At 39.2% G+C, this 24,062-nt stretch overlaps 1 protein-coding gene across 3 annotated transcripts in view; it reads right to left on the bottom strand.

Moving 5' to 3' along the window:
- LOC134219277 (TBC1 domain family member 4) overlaps window positions 1-24,062 on the bottom strand; it is a 127,388-nt gene that overhangs the window by 4,088 nt on the left and 99,238 nt on the right. For 2 of the 3 annotated variants that reach the window (XM_062697996.1, XM_062698000.1), the window contains 4 exons: window positions 13,017-13,556; window positions 1,915-2,129; window positions 1,522-1,656; window positions 85-999 (listed from right to left, as the gene is read on the bottom strand). In XM_062697996.1, the coding sequence (XP_062553980.1) occupies window positions 85-999; window positions 1,522-1,656; window positions 1,915-2,129; window positions 13,017-13,556 (1,805 nt within the window). The remainder of the gene's footprint in view (window positions 1-84; window positions 1,000-1,521; window positions 1,657-1,914; window positions 2,130-13,016; window positions 13,557-24,062) is intronic. The other variant, XM_062697999.1, reaches the window with a different exon arrangement.

The following is a 24,062-nucleotide window of genomic DNA, read 5'->3' as shown; positions in this document are numbered from 1 at the left end:
AATTATTTTGAGGTTTTAGTGGAATGTCTTTACTTGTCATAAGACGAGTTCGTACAATGTAAATGTAAATGAGCTCTAACTTACATATCCATCATCGGAGATTTCAATTGTGGAGCGTTCTGAGCAACGCTAAAATCCGAGTTCTTCCGACTCATGGACGGACTAGAACCAATGGTAGAAGCGCGGGATCTCATTTGTGGTTCTAAGTCGCTTGCGGATCTTAGATCGCCCGATGAACTGGAATCCTTTATTGATATACCACCCAGATCGTCTTTACTCGCACGTCGTTTGAGTAGATGATCAAACGAGCTTGTCAACGACCGCTTAGCCTTCATAAAGATACCACTGCCACCTAGATATTGATTGAGGAATTCAGTTCTGTGTTCAACCGTGTCGTGAACGTGTCTTTGTTGCTTAGATTCGCAGTGCGCTCTCAGTAGCATCATGAGGAATTGATTCTGCTCGCCAATGCTGTGTCCAGGAGCCTTCTCAGCCCCGTGATATTTCTCCATGACCAATCGCTGCTCGTCATCTGCCAGCGTGGATTCAATTCGTTTGAAGATCATGTACTGTGTCTTTTTATCGCTTAAACCTTCCACATCGGAGCACAGCTTGTGGTACCACAGCATTGGACAATGCTCACAGGAGTATATTTGGGCAGCTGCCTTGTCTTTCTGTTTCTGCTCCGAGCATACCATAAACGCTTGTGAGATTGCGATGATGATCTCATCGGCAACGTTCTCCGCCTGACATTTGAATACATATCCAATGTATCCGTCGTTATTCACATCCCGACAGATTATACCGAAATGATCTGCATTTTTCTGACCTTGGGCACAGCTGGCCACGTCACGAAACTCTTTGTGCAGCAGAACTTGTTTACGGTCGGGACTGATCAGCCGCAGATCGGTTTGCCCAATCAGGAAAACCATAGTTCGGTTTTGTTCAACAATTGGGATGGAACCGATCGAAGCAGATCGATCACGGTTTATGGGGACCCTGCGAATAAAATTGAACATTACTAGTGATAGAAGTGTACAATATATTGGAGCAGTGGCGATTGAAAGCATCAACACTAAATAGCGTTTAGGTGGTTAAAAATATGTGTAGATTAGTTAGAATATAATGTATTTTATATTTTTGTTATAAAGCTGGGTAATAATTGGCTGAATTCAACACTAAATAATAAATTAATATAATTTATGGTGTCGTGGAAAACATGAGCAAAGTTGATAGTCTGATTCTAAAAATACAATCTCAAAGAGTCGAAGGATCATAATCTTGGACATTGCTTCGGACGCATTTTTTTACTGAAATCTAAATAGTTTCCTTCATCATCAAAACATCACGCGTTGGTTATGATGCTTCCCCTATGTAGAAGCGAGGTGTAATCTAGAACTGCCAAAATATTCCTAAGTTATTGAAACTAAGAAGAAAAAAAGATGACTAGTCATGCGAAGCTATTGCAGAGTATGCTCATTCATTTGCCTTGCAAACGTGCTGTTTTGGTCCTAAACTTACTCTTCGTCGGAAGATGGTTTGGAATCTTTCTGTGTCGGTTGATGTAAGGCAGATTTTTGTATACCACTAGCCTTTGAACAATTGTTGTCTTCGGCATTTCCGGTGTCTAATTCTTCCTTCGATGAGTCTTTTTCGCTAAAGTTTGGAAGGTGAGTGTGGAAAAGTGCATACAGTGAATCATCGAACGCACATCGAAACAACAAGGAACGTGATTGATGTTTGATTGAGAGTAATGCTTCGTGTGTCAAGTGTAAGTACAACACACTACATGCGCTTTTTTCCGTTCCTATGTTCCAAAATAGATGACAATATGTCTAAAGGTCTAATCGTTATTTATCCTAGTGACCCTTCTGATCATGATTCCCGAACAAGAATAAACAGAATAAAACTTACATCTTTTTCGCGGGCAAGTCAAACTGACTAACACGGCGGCCGCGGAAGACTTCACCCTCATCAGACGCCGGCATCGGTTGGGTGTTTTCTTTATTGTCGGCAGTTGCACTGCCCGTCAAGTTTTCTGCGCCAATCGTCTCGTTGGATTCATTGATTCTGTTCAACACCTGTGTCTGCTGGATGGTTTCGCATTCGCCCGTTGATGTGTTGTCATTCTGAAATGGACGTTGTAGTGAAATTTTCCATTAGTAGGGGGACAAGGGGCAATATGGACACCCTAAGCTTTTAATCAATATTAGGTGATTTAAATTGAATAAATCGGATTTCTATCAATTACATGATACTATTACTCGTTAACTACCAGTTCTGTTTTGAATCGTATTGAAAATAAGGCAATTTCAATCAAATAGGACGATTTTGTAATAGTTAATTTTTCACTACTCTCGGGAAGGTAGCGGGGTAGATTGGACACCCCCATGGGGCAGTATGGACACCCTTATAAAATATGAAGAAAATTATCTTACTTGTGATTATATGTCATTGTAACCTATTTTATGGATCATCCAACATAAATATTACCCAATTGTTCATCTTCCTGTCATGATTTTGTATGAGACACCTAAAATTGTGTTTGGATCATCAACATCCGAAATATTTCCCTCTTCTTAAGCGAGGTCAAATATGGTCGATTTCTATATTAATTCTATGGTGAATAGAAGAAGATTGATTACGTAACGCAAAAATATGCCACTTTCAGCCGGCCTCATACATGTATGTCGAACTTTTTGTATGAAGCATATGATTGTTTTTATATGGATCCTCACACTTATTGCAAGACCCCTTCCCAATCGTCTCTACTCTAAGCATTGCATAATCTATGCATACTCTTATTCACCCTACTGGCATCGCCAATCCTTCCAATGGGTTGTACCGATCAACTTGCCAACGAGATTGCCAAATCTATACAAAACACTTCCTTTTTTTGTTGCACTTTCAGCGACTTTTATGGTATATATAAGCTTCTATGGTATATATGTCATGTAGGGTAATTCGCCAAATGTTGAACGGCTAATTTCTTCGCCTATTGTTGAACGCACGTGCATTTCTTATGGGAGTTCAACAATTGGCGACAAAATTAGCTGTTCAACATTTGGCGGTTTCCCCTACTGGAACTTTTATAGCGATTTATAATTCCGCACCATGATAACACGAAAATAACACGATATGAAAGCCAAGTTCGATGAGTTTGAGGTTATGTTTTTAATTTTTAAGGTGTCAGTTCTACCTCCATATAGAGTGTTCAGTTTGCCCCAACAGGTGAACAAATTTAGAAACTGTTGGAAATTTTGTAAAAATCAAGAAAACTTGTCACAAATGCATGCCAGAGCACTGTAAATAACAGAATTTTGCTATGGGATGACCAATAATTGAAAAATCATCTTCTGTGGTAAAGTAAAGCTTATTTTATGGGAGGTGAAACTTATAATTTTTAACCATTTGGAAGACATTCTAACTTTTTTTGTCAAATTTATGCGCTAAGAAAATAAAACAATGGCTTCTATGCTATAAATTAGTTGTTTATAAAAGGATTATAGAGTTCGATGCATTGAAAGTAGAAAAATAATTGAATTAACAAGTATATTGGGGGTGTCCAATCTGCCCCGGGTGTTCATAATGCCCCCTGGTCCCCTATACATGCGATCTTCATTCATAATATAATATTTGTCACGGAATGTGCTTTATTGGAAGGGATCAATGGTGCGAACATTTAGAGGTAATCATTCCATCTATCAGAGCTGCGGAAACACACACGAGCTAGGAAAAGCTTCCATAGTGATGGGCGAAATGCAAAGGCTGGTGGTCCGATCAATGAGAGAATTTGCAGTTTAAGGATCAAAGGCCGGTTCTACGACTTTAGCATAATCAACGTCCAAAGCCCACACTCTGGAAGCACTGATGATGATAAGGACGTATTCTACGCGCAGCTGGAACATGGGTATGACAGCTGTCCAAGCCACGACGTCATCATAGGAGATTTGAACGCTCAGGTTGGCCAAGAGGGGGAGTTTAGACCGACTGTTGGAAAGTTCAGCGCCCTCCGGCTGACGATCGAAAACGGCCTACAACTAATTTTCGCCGCCTCCAAGAATATGGCCATTCGCAGCACCTACTTCCAACCTAGCCTATCCGTATCGGTACACCTGGAGATCACCACTGCAGACAGAATCACAAATCGTTTACTTTCTGATTGATGGACGGCACTTCTCCGACATTATCAACGTCAGGACATATCGTGGCGCTAACATCGACTCTGATCACTATCTCTTCTTCTTCTACATCCACAACTAGGACATTGCCGCCTCGCTGCTTAGTGTTCATAAGGCACTTCCACAGTTATTAACTGCAAGGTTTCTAAGCCAGGTTACCATTTCTGCATTCGTATATCATGAAACTAACACGATAATACTTTTATGCCCAGGGAAGTCGAGACAATTTCCAATCCGAAAATTGTCTAGACCGGCACCGGGAATAGAACACAGTCACCCTCAGCATGGTCTTGCTTTGTAGCCGCGCATCTTACCGCTAGGCTAAGAAGGGCCCCTGACTACTATCTGGTGATAGTTAAACTTTGCCCAAAACTATCCGTCATCAACAATTTTTAGAACCGTCGGTCACCGCGGTACGACTGAAACTAGAGCGACTGAAACAACCTGATGTCGCCACTGCATACACGCTGCATCTCGAGTTAAGCAGCCATTAACAACGCAGCGGAAAACAACGTAGGGTATATGTAACGAAGTCTACGGAACGATTGGTTTGACGAAGAGTGCAGAAAGATACTAAAGGAGAACGCTATAGACGGAAGCGGAGGTAGCAAACCCACCTTTTTCAGGAAAAGAAACGCCGCCTGGAAGAAGCGAAGTGCGAGGAGATGGAACAGCAGTGCCGTTCTCAACAAACACGCAAGTTCTATCAGAAGGTCAGCGCATCCCGCAAAGACTTCTGGCCGCGAGCCGAGACGTGCAGGGATAAGGATGGGAGAATCTTGACGGACGAACGTGTGGTGAATGAAATGTGGAAGCTGGAACACTTAAATGGCGTACAGGCAGTGAAAGTCAAGGCACACTGTGGTCGGATATCATGAAATCATGGCATTAATAAATAACTCCTTAGGGTTGCCTCATAGAAGTTTGGTGTCTTGCACAAAGTTGTTGCTTGATAAGTAGCCCTTCATATGGTAAAAAACAAATAGTTCAGAACTCTCCCGCTAGGGCGGTGCTTCAGCTAACTTTTTATATGAGCATGACAGGATACAGTATTATGAGCAACTCTTGCAAAGAAACCATCTTTGAAAAGACTTTTGATTCTAAGATTCAATGCCTTTTTGTATAAAATGTGCTTCTATTCGAAAAATTTGATTGTTTTTAGTTTAATTTTGTATCTATGTACAACTTTTATTTTCGCATAAACTTTCTGTATCCCAAAGAGTAATATATGGTAGGGTCTGAGCCGATTTAACCTAAAAAATGTCTTAATTATTGCAAAATATTTAAAATATATAGAAAAATCGGTTTATTTTCACACTCCCTCCACTTCCCACCGAGATTTTATCTCGGAGAGAATCATTGGGTTGTAAAGAATGAAACGGAGTTGAATTTGGTTGCAGAAACTTGCCGTAACTCTCAAACTACTTTTATTTGTTCAACTGAATGATTTTGCGGTGATGTTTCATGAGAGCATTTTTCATTTTCAACGATTTAGATCTTGAAGACGAAAATAGAATATCGCCAAATATACTGACACCAGATGGTATTACTGACGAATCTTATGAAATACGCATTTTCAATTTTTTATGATTTACACACTCCTCGAATTAGACATAGATTTAGGACAACGTTAATTAGTTTATGTTTTTATATGAACTAGTCAGAGCTTGTTAAGAGTATGATTAAAATCAAACCTTCTTGTTTCGAAATCTGTCCAGAGTGTACTAACTTTAACTTCAAGGGAACCAAATCTGTAGTGCCATATAGTGATTTCTAAGCTAAATTCCAGACCAATATATTTTAAAATAATACTGAAAAATAACCAAAACGAAGCCCAGAAAATTTATGTGATCATTATAATATGAATTTTTCGGCCTACTTTGTCTGAATAAGTGACAGCTTTCCGTCAAACATATGCGGAATTCAATAAATATTAAGGCACTGTGGACGATTTACGGCAAATTTCTGCAACCGAATTCCGTTACATTCTTCATAACCCAAAGATTCTATCCGAGATAAAATCTAAGCGGGAAGTGGAGGGAGTAGGAAAATAAACCGATTTTTCATCATATTTTTGAATATTTTACAAAAATTAAGGCGTTCTCCAAGCTATTTCATGGTCAAATCGGCTCAGACACTACTATATATTACTCTCCGAGATACAGCAAAAATGAGCGAAAATAAATATTTCACATAGATACAAAATTAAACTAAAAATTATCAAATTTTGGATATAAACTCACATTTTTTACATAAAATGCATTGTATCTCAGAAACAAAAGCATTTTCAAAAATAGTTCCTTCACAAGAGTTGCTTGTAATCCTGAATTCTTGATTTTTGCTGAAGACACCATCATCCTATCATGCTCATATAAAAAGTTAGCTGAAGCGCCGCCCTAGCGGTAGAATTCCGAACTATATTTTTATCCCCATATGAAGGCCTACTTATCATGCAAAAACTTTGTGGAAGACACCAAATTTCTATGAGGCAACCCTAAGGAGTTATTTATTAATGCCATGATTTCATGATATCCGACCACAGTGAGGCAGCGGAGGAGATGACTACATCAGTTCAGCGGACGATGGAATCCAATCAGCCCCTACCTTGTGGGAAGTCGAGGACCCTAGCAGCACACATGTTTCACATAAGTTACTGCAACTTATATGTGAACAGATTCAGTCACAATCAAGTTGTTGTAGCCAGTTACGTCTGATTTGTGCTGCTCGCGAAGACCAATAAAGCAGTTGGTAAGGATGGTATCGGACCTGAGCTCATCAAGAAGGGCCCGGAAAAGTTGGCCACTTGCCTGCACAAACTGATTGTCAGAATCTGGTAGACTGAACAGCTACCGGAGGAGTGGAAGGAAGGGCTCATATGCCCCATCTACAAGAAAGGTAAAAAAACAGAGTGTGAGAACTTTCGAGCGATCGCCATCCTTAATACCGCCTACGAAGTGATATACCAGATCATCTTCCGTCGTCTGTCACCAATAGTGAATAAGTTCGTGGGAAGTTATTAAGCCGGCTTCGTTGACGGCCGCTCGATCACGGACCAGATCTTTACTGTACGGCAAATCTCAAAAATGCCGTGAACACCAGGCACCAACGCACCATCTGTTCATTGATTTCAAGGCGGCATACGACAGTATACACCGCATAGAACTATGGAAAATTATGGACGAGAATAGCTTTCCAAGGAAGCCTACCAGACTAATCAAAGCAACGGTGGATTGTGTGCAAAACTGTATGAGTATTTCGGGCGAACACTCCAGTTCGTTTCAATCGCACTGGGGTCTAAGACAAGGGTATGGCCTATCGTGCCTGTTGTTCAACTAGAAGGTGTCATGCAGAGAGCCGGGTGTTACAGCCGGGGTACAATTTTCAACAGATCCAGTCAATTTATTTGTTTTGCGGATGACATGGACATTGTCGGCCGAACATTTTTGAGGTGGCAGAACTGTACACCCGCCTAAAACGTGAAGCAAAAAAAGTTGGATTAGTGATTAATGCATCAAAGACAAAGTACATGCAAGTGAGCGTGACCGAGCGCGACCGGGCCCACCGGGGAAGCAGTGGAACGATTTACGGGGATACTTTCGAGGTGGTTGAAGAGTTCGTTTACTTTGGATCCTTGCTAACGACTGCTAATAATGTTAGTCGTGAAATACGAAAGTGCATCATCTGTGGAAGTCGGGCCTACTACGAGCTCCAGAAAGAACTACGGTAAAAAAAGATTCACACCGACTCCAGATGTGTCATGTACAAAACGCTCTTAAGATCCCCGGTAACGCTGGGGATTTGCGTGGTGTGTTACGGTGTAAGATCTACCACGGTCACATTGTCAGCTCTAGGCAAATCCTGACTCAACGAATACCTTCCTCAATATCCAACTCCGTGGTACTTATGAGGGTGTCGCTGAGTCGGGGGCCTCTTATTAAGTAAGTACTACATCAACATTTCCTTCCTCCCCCAAGTCACGGTGAAAATGAGCGTGGTCAGGAGTAGTAATCCTCATTCTTTTGTGACTTTTGTTCTAGATTGAAATCAAGGATCATACCAAGAAAAACATGAGTCCAATCTACGAAGTACACCGTAACTATGATATGCTACAAAACGCTGATAAGACCGGAAGTCCTTTACGGACATGAAACTTGGAACATGCTCGAGGAGGATTTGGAAGCACTCGGAGTATTCGACAGACGGGTGCTTAGAGCCATCCTTGGCGGTATGCAAGAAGATGGTGTGTCGCGGCGAAGAATGAACCACGAGCTCGCTCAGTTCTACGGCGAACCCAGCATCCAGAAGGTAGCTAAAGCTGGAATTGTACAATGGGCAAGGCATGTTGCAAGAATGCCGGACAGCAACCCTGCAAAGATGGTGTTCGCTTCCGATTCGGCAGGTACGCGAAGGCGTGGAGCGCAGCGAGCGAGGTGGGCGGACCAGGTACAGAACCTTAAAAATAGGAACACCTGGCCAACAACAGAGTTTCTTCGAAGTAAACCTCTGAAAACCGGGTCCAGGGAGGCCAGTTAATTCGGAATCATGATTGGATGTCACGATTTACTTTGTTTACTTTGTAGCTTAATAAACATCTTGAACTGGCCTTCTTGGGCCCGGTTCCCAAAGGGACACTGCAAAGAAACTCTGTTATTAGACTTTTTTGAAAAGGGACCAATGATTTTTGGTGCTCATCATGGTTCTGATATAATTCCTATGTAGGGCCTCGCTTAGCCGTAAGATGCGCGGCTACAAAGCAAGGCCATGCTGAGGATGGCTGGGTTCGATTTCCCGGTCCGGTCTAGGACATTTTTGTTTTGGAAATTTTCTCGTCTTCCCTGGGCATGAAAGTATTATCGTGTTAGTCTGAATCTGTGAGGCAGCAATGTCCCAGTAGTGGGACCGGAATGGTACCAATAGAGCTTGAGCTTGATGGACTGCCCGTAGTTGCTACTCCATTATGACCAGATCAGCTGTTACTGTACAGAGAACCAACAGATGTTTGCTTGGGACTAGCATGGGACCGGAATGGAAGCAATAGAAACGACAAAAGTGACATTTTGTTGGAATCAGCGCCGTGGCGTGCGTGAAATCAAGAATTACGCAGTAAAAAGGAACAAATCGGCTACAAAGTCCAAAGGTGATGATGATAGAAATTTGGTTTGTAATATCACAGACAAAGTAATATAGTCGAGTCAGGTACGAGACACTGAAGACGACCCTACTGTTGAGGTCGAAATACGTATATGTCAAGGTACAAATAAGTGGTGGAATTAAATGGGATTGTACAAACTCGTCTTATGACAAGTGTTGTATTTTAATAAAATTTCATTCTAGGTTGAGTAGACTCGAAAAACAATTAAAAACCCAAAATGAAAAATGTTCAGTATGTTTTACCTTAAACCCGCTTTATCTTGAAAACGGAGCACTTAGGAAAAAGTGCCGTATTGTAAATTTAGCGTAGGATGACCTTTTGGAATTGGTAACTTTTACGGATGTTCCGAATTTCCAGGAGGATCGTTTTGGAGTCAAACAAGATTTTCACTATTGCTTGCACACACAATTCTCCAGAATTATTGGTTTGAAAAAACTCGCTCAAGGACAAACTTTAGGATCAAATGGAACTGGAACATTGAAAAAAACTCCAAATGTATGTGCCTAATTGAGAAGCTCAAACATTGTGCTGAGCTCGGTGGTCTAGTGGCTACCGGCCTTATAAGCAGGAGGTCGAGGGGTTCAATCGCAGGCTCATTTCTTTCCTACTTTGTATTTCTATCATAGTTCTTTCTGTATTTCACGTTCTACCAAAACGATTCCTACTGTTATAACCTTCTACACAATCCCAAAACCTCCCGTGGCACCTATGAGAGGTCGTAGAGTTCTCTGCATCTTTCTTAAGTAGGTGTCCGACTACCATCCTTCCCCTTCCTCAGCATTCGCAAGGACGTGACCAGGACAGATCTGGACTATTGGAGAGTGCATTGCATTCCAGCTAAGAGATAGTGATTTATCCCAAATCAATATCTGTGGTAACGGATGAAAGTGATGCTACTCTCATACAATAGTCCAGGCTTGTACCACCTACGAATTTGTGCGAATTGCTCAATGCTAATGCTAATGCTAATTGAGAAGCTCAACCAGTATCTCTTTGGTACAGGTTCCCCGGGGACTAGGAAGAACAATTTTGTAAAATCACCACAAGGCCTTATTCTAGGAGCCTACAGCTTTCGTTTGGTGCCAATAAATCGGAAATCGGATGAAATTTGAGTTTTTGGGATCGTGATGAAATCTTGGTTAAAAATGGACCCCAATGCACAATGTGCTATTTTTTTGAGTGGCGCTTCTTGTATAGATCGCTGGAAGTTGATTTTTTTAAAAAAATCTTAACTTTCCAAAGTTAGGTAAATTCATAATTTTTCCTGATTATTATCCTGTTGAGTCACAAAGTTATAGCGTTGTTTGGGTGTACTTGGATAAAAATGGATCCCCCCCCACAAGGAAGGATAACGCAAAACACGATACGTTAAAACCGTTTTGTAACTGGCGGAAATAGAAGACAAACATCTCCTATCAAAGTGATTTTTCAAGGGATATTTCCGAGGATTCTTCTAGAAAGAAAGCATAAATTCAGATAATTGAATATTTTATTTTGAAAGTTTGGAGTATTTCATGAAAAACTATAGATTATTTATTTACAAAATTCCATCAACCATTCAGGTTGTACAGATCCAGAATTCCAGAAAAAAATTCATTCACAAATCTACACTAGTGAAACTCATATAAATTCCTTCATAATTTAACATAACATTCGGGGGCCCTCCTTTGTCGTGTGATAAAATGCGCGGCTGCAAAGCAAGACCATGCTGCGAGTGGCTGGGTTCAATTCCCGGTGCCGGTCTAGGCAATTTTCGGGTTGTCTTGACTTACCTGGGAATAACAATATCATCGTTTTAGCCTCATGATATGAAAATGCAGAAATGGTAACTTGGTTTAGAAACCTCGCAGTTAATAATTGTGGAAGTGCTTAATGAACACTAAACTGCGAGGCGGCAATATAATAACAATGAAGAAGAAGAACATAACTTTCTAAACATCGATCAAACATGAATGACACCGATGAGATCTTGAAATCTTGACTTGTGCAATTCGGTGACCCCCGTGATGAACTTACAAGAATATTAATAAAAAATCATGTAAATAAAGCAGTGTTGTCCTACACTCAGTGCAAAAAATTCTGCTCTTTGATTTTACTCTATCTAAACGATTTTATAGACTTAACTAAGTAAGGGCAACTAATAGAGAGATATTTGAATTTTCTAAATGTCATGTCAACCTATTGAAAAAATACACACCAGAGCCAAAGGAGCGCGTGCACTGAAAATACACTGGAGTGTAATTTCAGCGCGCGCGCTCCTGTGGCTCTGGAGTGCATTTTTTCAATAGTTTGACATGACTTTTAGAAAATTCAAATATCCCTCTATTAGTTGTACTTACTTAGTTATGACTATAAAATCGTTTAGATAGAGTAAAATCAAAGAGCAGATTTTTTTGCTTTGTGTGTAGAACAACACTGAAATAAAGCAATAAAAAGAAAAAAAATTCGGTTACCTGAATCAAATTTTTGAGAACATATAATTTTTGACAGTTGTTTATTACAGTAAATTCTATGCTCAAGATCTGCTTTAGATACATTTTTTTTTCTCTTGTGGAAAATAATCAGCCGAGTCTTCTTTTTTGAACGCGTGTTTAAATTGACCCTACATATATGAACCATATATGGTATTTAACAATAATAACAAAATTTTGACAATTTTCCACAAAATAAATATAAATAAAAAAATAAAAAAAGTCAAGACACTAAAGACAGCCTTACTGTTAAGGTCGAAATACGTATCTGTCAAAGGTAATAAAGTGGTGGAATTAAATGGAATTAAACAAACTCGTCTTATTCCACATTTCACTAAAAGCTTGAAATAATTTTCGTATCATTAAAAGTTATTTATCGTGAGTCAGCGATTCCGGAGCCGAGCATTTTCTCCCGGGGTCATTCCGTTTCAATACTGATAGATGTCTGGATGAAGAGATGAACTTGACAAATTTTTGCCATGACAAAGAGTGGACTAATTTAGAAATATCAGATCTACTAGAATCTAATCAGTACCCATGATCTTCATATTTTAGCAAAGTTGTACTGAAAGGCTATCATTTTTATGGAAGGCTCGGCGACCCATGATGTTACATGCCAATCGACTCAGCTCGTCAAACTGAACAAATGCCTATCCGTCTGTGTGTGTGAACACGAAAAACATTAGCCACCCATTCATATAGTAAATCTAAATCGATTTTCTCGTAACAAAGTTGCATTCGACGGGGGACAAACTCTTGTTGATCGTTATTGAAAATAATCAGTAGCCGCCATTATTGCGTCCGAAAGTTTTGAAGAAAATGGTGTAACGAACCATTTAAGGATAGTTTGGTTGGTTCGCCATGAAGCGTTTGGAAAAGCCGAAAGATAGACCACACTAAAGGGATATAAAAAGATTGAACGGAGAAAGGCATCATCTCCACTCGGTGGAATAATCCGGATTTTTAATAGTTCTATTACACTTTTTTAGACTTTACGAAGCCATCATTAAACAAAAGTGGTACATAAAGATAAAACATGTATCGGCCTTTTTCAAAAGAAAAAAAAACACTAGTTTCATTACCTGTGAGGTCGTCCGATCTCACATGTCCTAATTATACCATATGCATCCTGAATTGCCGTTGATCATGCATCAATAAAACTGATAAAACAGCCACATAGCCCCGCATACGATAATACTTGATATCACTTACCTTGCGCGTCGCCTCCAACTGTTGTTTGATCTTTTGTGCATCGTACGCCTTAAACTTGGGCAGCGCGTCATCGATGAAGGTAAACGGTACCCGTTTGTGTGAAACTTTTATCTTGCCCACGTAAAGCACCTCGAAAAATTGAGAGTTATTTGCGGAGATGTCTGGTAGAGACGATAAACTGGACGAAACGCTGCTACTATTCTGCATGTGTCCACCGCTGGCCGAGTGATTGAGCCCTCCGGAATAGCTCTTCGAGGCGGACAGACGCCCCTGCGAACTGTGCTGCTGTCCGGCAGCGGCACTGCCATTAGTCCCATTCTGGTTGGGGTTCAATGTAGGACTACTGTCGTGCTGTGCATTCCGCATTTGTTCAGAAAGCTTCAAATTTGAGGCCGGTGTCGAATGGATGCCCTGGCCACGCAACGCACGGTGTATGTCGTTCGAATTTGCACTAGATGACACGATGCTCTGCGGGATACTGCCTACAGATCCGCCACCGATCGAGGCAGGATCACGCATCTGATGCATAAGCTCCGCCATCTGAAACAATGAGACGAAAAGAGAAAAAAGAGTCCGGTTGAGAAACGTGAAATACGTGAGAATACGGCAGAGTTAAAGATCTCGGTCGCCTAGAACTTGAACTTGACTGGTGTACATAAGTATTCTCAAAGTCATAGGTGGTTTAAGGGGAATAAAATAAAAACGCTCCCTAAAAAATAGAATTTTTCCTCAATTAATAAATTTTCAATAAAGAAATCATGGTAGAAGCAATAAATAAATAATAAATTTCCCTGAATAACGCAAAATTTTCATTTCCATGAAACAAAAATATATTAGCACTTTGAAAATTGAAAATTGAATTCCATTGAAAAAAAATACAAAATTTTAAATCATCATTAGCAATAAACAAATACAAAATTTTCAACAATATATATTTTTTTTAAGAAGATCACAACTTTCTACAAAATATCAATAAGAAGCAATAAAAAAATTAGAAAATTTGCATGAAAAAATATAAAAAGCAATAAAAATGAGCATTTTTCACAGATGACTCTCTCTTTAAAATAGTTTACTGCTCATGGTAAATATAATCAATTTTATTGCCTTTTTTATGGAAAATTGTTTAACTTATGTTGTTTGATTATTTTATTTTATTAGACTATCTTACCATGATAGTCTGATATAGAATTATCTTGCAAAAACGAGACAGTATCGGCTGCATAATTTTTTGATTTGAATATAATATTCTTGAATATTTCAAACTATTCCAATTCCTTGGATAAGAAACAATTGCTTGAAAGTTTACTATAAGGATCTTTTCCAATATAACATATGCAAATGCTACTAACTAAATCAGACTAAGCTCCTTTTCCTATAAACTTCTGCATACCTACGTTTGAATGGCTAAGGCTTAGAGATAGGTGTGATTAAGCTGTTTGCATATTGATGATCCCCGGATGGAGCCGCTAATTATATCGTCTCTTCTTCGGTTTCGACGAGTAAAAGCAATTTGCCTTTTGAGAGCCTCACGGTTGCGACATATGACAAAGCCAGCTTGTCAGGTCTAGGATAGTAGTAAGGGAAATTCACGATGTTTCTTATTGGGTTAGGGTAGGTACAGATCAGCTGGAGTACAAAACAAGCTTATCGACTGAATAGTAAACACGTGACAGAATGCTGACATGGAAGGTCGTATCTAGTTGAATTGGTGTTTTTATGCAATATTAGTGGACGGAACGGCAGAAGAAAACAAACTTTTCGATATACCTACATCTAGAACAGTAATGTTTGACATTGTATACATAGGTGGAATTATGATATTACACTTATTGTGGTTTTTTTTTAAGAAATATAACACCAATTTCGTCGCTTCTTTTTGCTAACATGCGTGCTCACCACTGAAAATAATCACAAAAAAATAAGAAACAAATCGATTTCCTTTTTTTCCCCAAGTTCGTTTATTTGGTAGGCTTAGGCGTGTATAACACTTTACGGAGCCACGTTTCTTTGTGATATGTACAATCGACATAATATTCACTAGCGTGCACAGCGATCATATGAAGGGGGGGCACGGAATGACAAAGGTGCATAATAGCCCAAAGTGGTGGCGTGGTGCGAGGTGCGAAAGGTGCATAATGCAATAAAAGGTATCTGGTAATAATAGCTTATCAGATGGTGTAAAAATGATCACACAGAATAAGGTGCAAGAAGATATTGATGAAAGAAAGAGTTTTTCGAACAAATCACCCCACCGCCAGAGTGTTCTGTTTAGTTTCACAATAATATTAAGGTGGTAAACTCAATCAACCTTGCTAAATATGTACAAAAACACCTTGCAAAATACCACCTGAAATGTGAAGCAGCAAAAGTTGGACCGAGGTGAATGCATCGAAGACTAAGTATATGCTAGTGAGCGGAACCGAGTGCGACAGGGCTCGTCTGAGAAACAGTGTTACGATAGAGGTGGTCTTCTTCTTTGGCGGTGTGCAGAAAGGTGTGTGGCGGGAAAGTATGAACCACGAGCATGCTCAACTCTACGGCGAACCCAGGGAAGGGTACGATGGGCAGGACATGTTGCAAGAATGCCAGACAGCAACCCTGCAAAGGTGGTGTTTTCGACCAACCCGGCAGGTACTAGAAGGCGTAGAACGCAGCGAGCGAGGTGGGCTGACTAGGTGCAGAACGGCTTGCCAAGCGTGGGGCGCAACCGTAGCCTCGAACCGTGTATCCAATTCTCCGCGAGCGGTAATGGCCGCAAGCTTGCCTGTGGGCTAGTCTCTGGAGAAACTTACATTTTTTTTATTAGACACTTTTTCGCGCAGTCTTTTGTACATGCTAAGGTTTTTTTATAATTGGTTTTGCTCCGTTACACTTTTTGTATTAAACCTTTAAAATTTTATATAGATCGCCACGCTGCTCGGAACACTAACCCCCCTCGCTCCCACTTAGAAGCGTGACGTACTTTGTGGATGATGCCTATTTCTTTTTCTGCAGCTTTATAATCAGACTAGAGCATGCTACACAAATTTTCACGGGATATGGTTTATAATTTTCACGGGTAATCTTTTTATTTTAATCAGGAAATGCTTTATTGGGATTCTTTTATATTCACACAAGCAAAACCACAATAGTACTTCTTTGACTTTCTTAGGAAAATTATTTTTCATTTTGACGCGATTTTTTTCTGAATTTCTACGAAAATACTTCTCTGCACGCAGCACTTTCTTACTTGAATTTTCACTGAAAATGAAACTGAAGAAGAGATTCTACTAAAACTCCACGGGATTTTTCTCAAGTTGTCAAGGTAAATTATAACATTTTCAAAGAAAGTTCAAAATTTTAATTAACTTTAACATGAAGTGCATTTAAATTACACAAAATTCATCAGCATTCCTACAGGAAATTAATCTTAACTATCACAGGAAAATATTCTTAATTACCATGAGAAATTCTTATAAATATCGACGAAATATTCTACTAATTCGCCAAATGTCCTATTTGTAGGGGAACTGTTCGGATCTCCATCTCACTGTACATATATCCATCTCATCGCTAAACAAAGAAATACGGCACCAAATTCGTCGCTTCTTTTTGTCAACATGCGTGCTCACTGCTGAAAAAATTCACAAAAATAATAAACAGACCAAATTCCTTTCCATTGCTTTGTTTTTGATGGGATGGAGATAGGAGCTATGAGATGAAGTGGCGAACCGTTCCCCTAGATATTCAGATTTTTTTTTCTTTATTTGCATAGGAAATTCTAATCAAATTCGTAAGGAACTTGTTCTGGACTTCTCCCAGGCTTTTTTTTAGATTTTTTCATGAGCATTTTTTTTCGATTTTTCACACGAAACTTCGATTTTTTAACGAATAATTTGTATTTATTTTCTAGTATTTGTTTTTAACAATAATTTTACATTATAAGTTGTTGACCACATGGCCCTTGATCTTAAGAAATATTAATTTCTTTATATAATTAATGTTTTCGCACCGTGGAAGTTAATCCTACATAGTAGCCTGAGCAAGGATTTGTTTAATGAAAAAAAGACTTAAAACTAAATTTGATATTCTAACTATTCTATATACAGTACGATAAAATTTGATAACCTTATTTGATACGAGTGCCCTAATTGCATCTTAATCAGAGGAAAAGCAACAGACCCTAAACTTTTCTTTGTGCTCACAAAAGCGATTTGCAATGTTTTAATCTCGGTCAGACGGTGGACCTCAGATGTTCTTTTCCTGGTGAGGTGTTCATGCAAGGTTGTTAATAGATAAATTATCATCGTTAATTTAACGTCCACTACGACGACGATAACGGTTGTACGATGATGCTTCGTTGGCGATAAAGTGAGCGTTGATTTAACGTTATCGTTATCGTGTATTCGTTGATTTATCTATAACTAGCTTTATGTACCCGGCCCTGCTCGGAGTTGCCAGTTTGATTCGATGTTTTATGACAATGGGAAAATGAATAAACTAATTGGTCAACAGGATAATTGGGTTTTCTTATTGACACTTCATCATTTGAATAAAAGAAGGCAGATTTCTTTTGAAAGCCTTGACTGATTTTGAAGAAGGGAGCAAACCCATAATCGCCTTATTCCGGGCAAACGTCTATTTCTAAAGAAGGAAAAACATCCACCGATGCCTTATTCCGGGCAAACGTCTATTTTTAAAGAAGGGATCACATTCACCATCCAGAAGGAAACACATTAATCATTGCTTTTCACTGGGCAAACCATGATTTCGATGAAGGGTTGAATTGATCGATAACTAAACAATACAATAATGGGTTCAGAAGTTAGGCTGGAGCATACACACAAACATACAAACATTGAGTTTTATATATCTCGAGTACTTATTCAAAAGGAATTTGTTATCTTCTCCTTAGGAGAGAAAATGTGTGCACCAAATTTTGCTGAAATCGGTCCTGGGAATTAGGTGTTACACTGAATCGCTCTTTTTCTAACGACAACCCTTCCCCCTTACCCTCCCCTTTTCCCAATGATCATCCCACCCCTTTGTTATTTTCTCCTTAGGATAGAGAATGTGTGTACCAAATTTGGATGAAATCGGTCCAGGGGTTCAAAAGATATACTGAATTGCCTGTTTTCTGAACAATAACCCTCCCCTCTTTCCCAAATTACACTTCCATATGATCGACTACTCTTAGTGAATATGTGTACAAAATTTGGTTGATATGGGTACTGGGGGTTGGAGTTACACTGAATTGCTCGTTTTATAAAGACAACCCCTCCCCCCATACCCTCCCTCTTTTTACAATGACCGCCCCACCCCCTTTGTTATCTTTTCTTTAGGGTAGAGAATGTGTGTATCAAATTTGGTTGAAATCGGTGCAGGGGTTCAGAATTTACTCTGAATTACCCGTTTTATGAACAATACCCCTCCCTCCAGACCCCTCCCCCCTTTCCCAAATTACACTCTCATATGATTGTCTCCTTATAGTGAATATGTGTACAAAATTTGGTTGAAATCGGTCCTGGGAGATGAAAGTTACACATAATTGTTCGTTTTCTAAACAAAACCCCTCCCCCTTTTCTAAATGACCCTCCCACCCCCTTTGTTAACTTCCCCTGAGGATAGAGAACGTGTGTACCAAATTTGGTTGAATTCGGCCAAGTGGTTCAGAAGTAGTTAGCGAACATACATACATAGATTGGTTTTTATATATATAGATAGATAGATAGATTATTATCGAGTTAACGGTAACATGTACTACAGTTATTTTTAGAATTGCTTCGCCTCAAAATATTCAGTGACATCCTTAAATCATGGGGTTAAATTGGTAAGAAGAACTTCAAGAGAAATACTTCCGGAGAAAATTTCGGAGCAATATCCGCAGGAATTTTCAGAGGAACTTCGGATGAATTTCTCGAAGAACTGCCGAAGGAAATTTTAGAGGAATTTCCATGGGGATTCTCAGATGAACTTCTGGGGGAATTCTTAGATGAACCTTTGAAAGAATTCCGAGAGAAACTTCCGTAGGAATTTCCTGAAGAACTTCGATAGAATATATCGAAGGATCTTTCGGAGGGATTTTCGTTGTAATTTCCTTAGAAATTTCGGAGGAATTCCCAGAGGAAATTTTGTACGAATTTTCAGGGTGGAATTTGTGAAGGAATTCCCAAAGGAACTTTCAAAGGAATTCCAAGAAGAACAAAAGAATTCCAAGAGGAGTCCGGAACAGCTTCCATGGGAATATCCTGAAGAGCTTCTGGAGAAATTATAGGGGAATTTTACGGATGAATTCACGTAAGAACCTTTGGAGGTATTCCTAAGTGAACTTTCGCAGAGCTTCCCAGAGGAACTTCTGGATAATCTTCTGTAGGCATTTGCTTAAGAACTTCCAAAGGAATTTTTGAATGAATTTCCTAAAGTATGTCCGGAAGAATTACCGGAGGAACTTCCGGATGAATTTCTGGAGGAATTTCCTGAAGACACCCGATGAAATTTGCTAAAGAACTTCTGGAGTCATTTATTGAGGAACTTTCGAAGAAGTTCCCAGAGGAGCATTTAAGGAATTCTTTGAGGAACTTCCGAAGGAAGTCCCGGAGGAGCTACTTGAGAAATTTCCAGAACAACTTCCAGAAGAATTGCCAGAATAACTTCCAAAAAGTTCTAAGACGAACTTCCAGAAGAATTCCCAGATGAAATTTTAAGGGAATTCCTAGAGGAACTGTCGGAGGAATTCCCAGAGGGACTATCAATGGAATTCTTAGAGGAACTTCCGGAAAATACCAAGAGTAGGAACTTCGGTAGGGATTCCCTGAAGAACTTAAAAATTCTCAATTCTCTGAGCAACTTCCGTAGAGATTTTCGTAGAATCTTCCGGAGGATTGTCTAGAGGAACTTCCCGAAGAATTCTTGGAGGAACTTCCGAAGGAATTTCTAAAAAAACTTCCAGAAGAATTCTAGAGACATTCCCAGAGGAAATTCCGTTGGAATTCCGAGTGGAATTTCCGGAGCAATCCACAGAGGAACTTCTAGAGGAATGCCTGGAGTAAATTCCGGAAGCTTTCAAATGAATTATTATAGAAATTCCCTGAAGAACTTCAAGGAATTTTCGGAGCAACTTCCAGAAGTTTTATTAAAAGAACTTCCTAAGGATCTACCAAAGGAATTTCTTGAGGAATTTTTGAAGATTTTTTTTTAAACTTCCAGAGGAATTCCCGGAGGTATACTTGAGAAAATTCCAGATAAACTTCCGGTGGAATTACCGGAGTAACTTCCATAGGCATTCCCGAAGGAACTTTTGAAAGAGTTTTTGGAGGAATTTCCAGACGAACTACTAGAAGAATTTGCGGAGGAATTCCCAGAGGAAAGTCCGAAAGAATTCCAAGAAGAACTTCCGGAGAAATTGCTAGCTAAACTTCCGTAGTAATTCTTGGAGGGTCTTCCAGAGGAACTTGCGCCACCAAGCGAATGAACTAAAAAATAACATGTTTTTTAATTCTTTATTACCGAGACTTTCATCCCGAGACTGGCTCGTCTCGAATAATATGTTCTTCATCAACAAATTTGATGACGACGACAACTTTCTAAATATTACGGATTCGAACCAAACGAGTATTGTCATATATACTAACACCACCAAGCGGATAGGTTTCAAAATAATATATGGTTAATAAAATGGTTTTGAGCTGCTATAAAAATTGTAAATGACGGCAACTTTCTGAATATTACGGATTCCGAAATATTTAACTCAACGGAATTCATTTTATATACACTATCGCCGCTAAATGGACGAGTTCCGAAATAATATGGTTTGCAACAGTATGGTATTGACCTCCTGAACAAGTTTGTAGAAGACGACACATTTCTAAATCTATGGATTGAGAAATATATTACTAATACTATCATGAACCTCAAAGGTCATTTTTGGTCCGATCGAAGGTCTCGACATCTCAAAAAAATCTTGGTGGACGGGAAGATTTGTAAGTCCCAAAATTGTTCAAATCGGATCACTAACGGCTGATATATATTTCGAATAATGGTCGTTCGTGAAAGTAAAACCTATCTCGATCGGAGGAGTATTAATAAGATGTTTAATTACAATGTTTATTATAATACTTATACTATGTACTATCTACTGGTAATTTTAAAATACAAAATACAATTTTAGCTCATTTATAGGCTCTCCATTATTTCCGTTTACTAACAATTGTAGGGTGCAGAGTGTATGTAATAATAATTAATGACATACACTCTGGTAGTGTGTTTTAAAAAATCGAAATTTATTTGTACCGTGTAGTTCGTGGGGAAGCGGCAGTTGAATGTTTTTTGTTCATACAGTGAACAATCGGAATTCATTAGCGTTGCGTAGGTAATTCGCGTTGTTACTCTTCGCGATATATAGAATCATACAAAGCGAATGATGATTAATTCGGCAGTGCGTGGGGTTTGTTTTGTTTTGAATCGTTGCTTTCCGCGGCGGGAAGAACGCATTTGTTTCGGTTGGGCTTTTTGTTTACAAAGTGTACACTGAGAAAAACACCTACATAATGGATGTGTGGTTATAATGGTTATGTGTGCATCAGTTGAGTCGATGGTTTTTTGACAATAAAATTTTGTAGATTTTTGGTAGTGCCGTGAATTTTAGTGGTATTTTTTTTCTTCTGCAGTAGTGATCGAAATTTAAGTATACGCTTTGCTTCGAGAAACCGATTGATTGAGCACTCATCCCATGATTAAGTACTTTTTATATGCTATATCTTTTTTCGTGCTACGAAATTTACCCATTTTTATGTTCAGTGGTATAACTTGATGGCACAACTTATTAAACGAGCTATGCTATGCCTGAACTTAAAAAAAAACTATGAGTTTTACAGCAGAGAGAAAGGGATAGCAAAGAAAAAGACCCATGGGTGACTTGAGTTTCAGCGTGTAAGGAAGATAGTTGACGGGCTTCATGGCCGTGTGATTAGTGTGTACATGCAATCAAAAGGCATTGTTCTGCATTACCATTCGTGCGATAAGTGCGATTACCACCTCAGTCGCTATTTTGTAAGGAAACATTGTTCGGCAGAGCCATAGACGTTATATGCTGGTAACGTTGGTCCGTTATCTAGTGTGATGCTTCCTTTAAAGGGCGAAATGCTTACTGGTAGCAATAAAACGTTCAGTGTCTTCAAGAAAAAGGTAACTAATTCGGTATATAGCCCCGGAACATTAACTTAAAATTGATTATGATAAATTCCTGAAGCCTTCTGCAGTATTCAGGATATCCTTAGGATCTAAATAAATGAGTTTTTGGACATTGAAGATAAATTAAAAATCGTAAATAATTCAGGGATTTACTGGAAATATGTGAGATTTTATTAGGGTTTCAGAATATCACGAAATATACGCATTCACGAGAATTTCTTTGCATTGGCATTTTTTAAATTATCTCTGTTTTTTAGTATAATTTTAACAATTCCTTAATATTTTTGAAAATTCACTAACTAAATGGGTGGAAATTCCCTGTAGATATTGGGCGTTTTTGTATAAATATCAGACATTTTTTGGATATCGCTAAAAAGTTTGAAAATGTTTAAGAGACTTCTAAGAAAAAATGAAAATCATTATATTTTCAAGGAAATAAACTCCCTTGTTTTTTTTCCTCCAGAGCTTCCTTCTGGAATTCCATAACAACTTCCGAAAGAAATTTTACCGGAAGCATTTCAATTGATTCCAGCAGAAGTTCCTCCAAGAATTCCTCTGAAAGTTTATCCAGAAGTTCCTCCGGAAGGTCTTCCATCTTCCGGAAGGTTACTCCAGGAATTCCCCGGGTGTTTCTTCAAGAGTTCCTCCATGAGCTCCTTCAGAAATTCCTCAAGAAGTTTCTCCACGAATTCCTTCGAAAGTTCTTCCAGAAACTCCCCTGGAAGTACCTCCAGTCAGAAATCTTACCAGTTCCTCTAGCAATATCTCCAAAAGTACATTTGAAAGTTTCTTAAAAACATCCTCCAAATATTTCTACAAGAATTCCTCCAGAAGTTCCTCTAGTAATTTCTCCGAAAGTTCATCCAGTAATTCTACAGAAAGTACATCCGGGAAGTCTTCAGAAATTTCCTTCTCGAACACTTCGAAGTCCTTCTGGCAGTTTCTGCAAAAGTTAATTCGAATGAATTTTAATGGAATTCCTCCACATTTTTTTCAAGACGTCCTCCGTAAGTTCATTCAGAAATTCCTACAAAACTTCATCCAGTAATTCCCCTAAAGTTCCTCCAGGAGTTCTTTCGTAAGTACCTTCTGGAAATACTCCGGCAGTTCATAGAAGAAATTTCTGTAAATTACTTCAGAAATTCCTAAACTGTGCGGTAAGATGCGGGGCTACAAAGCAAGAGCATACTGAGAGTGGTTATTCGATTCCCGGTCCGGTCTAGGAAATTTTCGGTTTGGAAATTGTCTCGACTTCCCTGGGCATAAAAGTATCATCGTGTTAGTCTCATGATATACGAATGCAAAAAATGGTAACTTGGCATAGAAACCTCACAGTTGATTACTGTGGAAGGGCTTAATGAACATTAAGCTGCGAGGCGGCAATGTTCCAGTGTGCGATGTAATGCCAATAAGAATAAGAAGAATTCCTCTGGAACTTCCTCAAGGAATTCCTCCAGGATTTCCCCAGAAGTTTCTGCAGGGATTCCTGTGACAGTTGCTTCAGAGATTTATCTGGTAGTTTCAACAGTAATTCTTCATAGAATTTCTCTGGAAACTTCCTCCAAGGATTCCTCGGGAAATTCCCCCAAAAAGTCCTCAGGAAGTTCCTCCAGGAATTATTCCAGGAATTCCAAGGAAGTTTTTCCAGGAATTCCGCCGGGACTTCCTTCCGGAATTCTTCCAGAAGTTTCCCCAGAAATTCTTTTGAAGAATTTCTACGGAAGTTACTCCAGGAGTTCCTCCGGAAGCTTCTTCATGAAGTCCTCTGAAAGTTTCTCCAGGAATTGTTTCGGAAGTACATCCATGAATTCATTCGGAAATAGCACCAGGAACTTCTCCAGACAGTTCCTCAAGGAATTCCTCCAGGATTTCCCTGAA

Source organism: Armigeres subalbatus, chromosome 3 (assembly GCF_024139115.2).
Source record: "Armigeres subalbatus isolate Guangzhou_Male chromosome 3, GZ_Asu_2, whole genome shotgun sequence".
NCBI classification, from domain to species: Eukaryota; Metazoa; Arthropoda; class Insecta; order Diptera; family Culicidae; genus Armigeres; species Armigeres subalbatus.
Note: the sequence above shows the minus strand (reverse complement) of the source record. Positions and strands in the feature narration are given on the sequence as shown.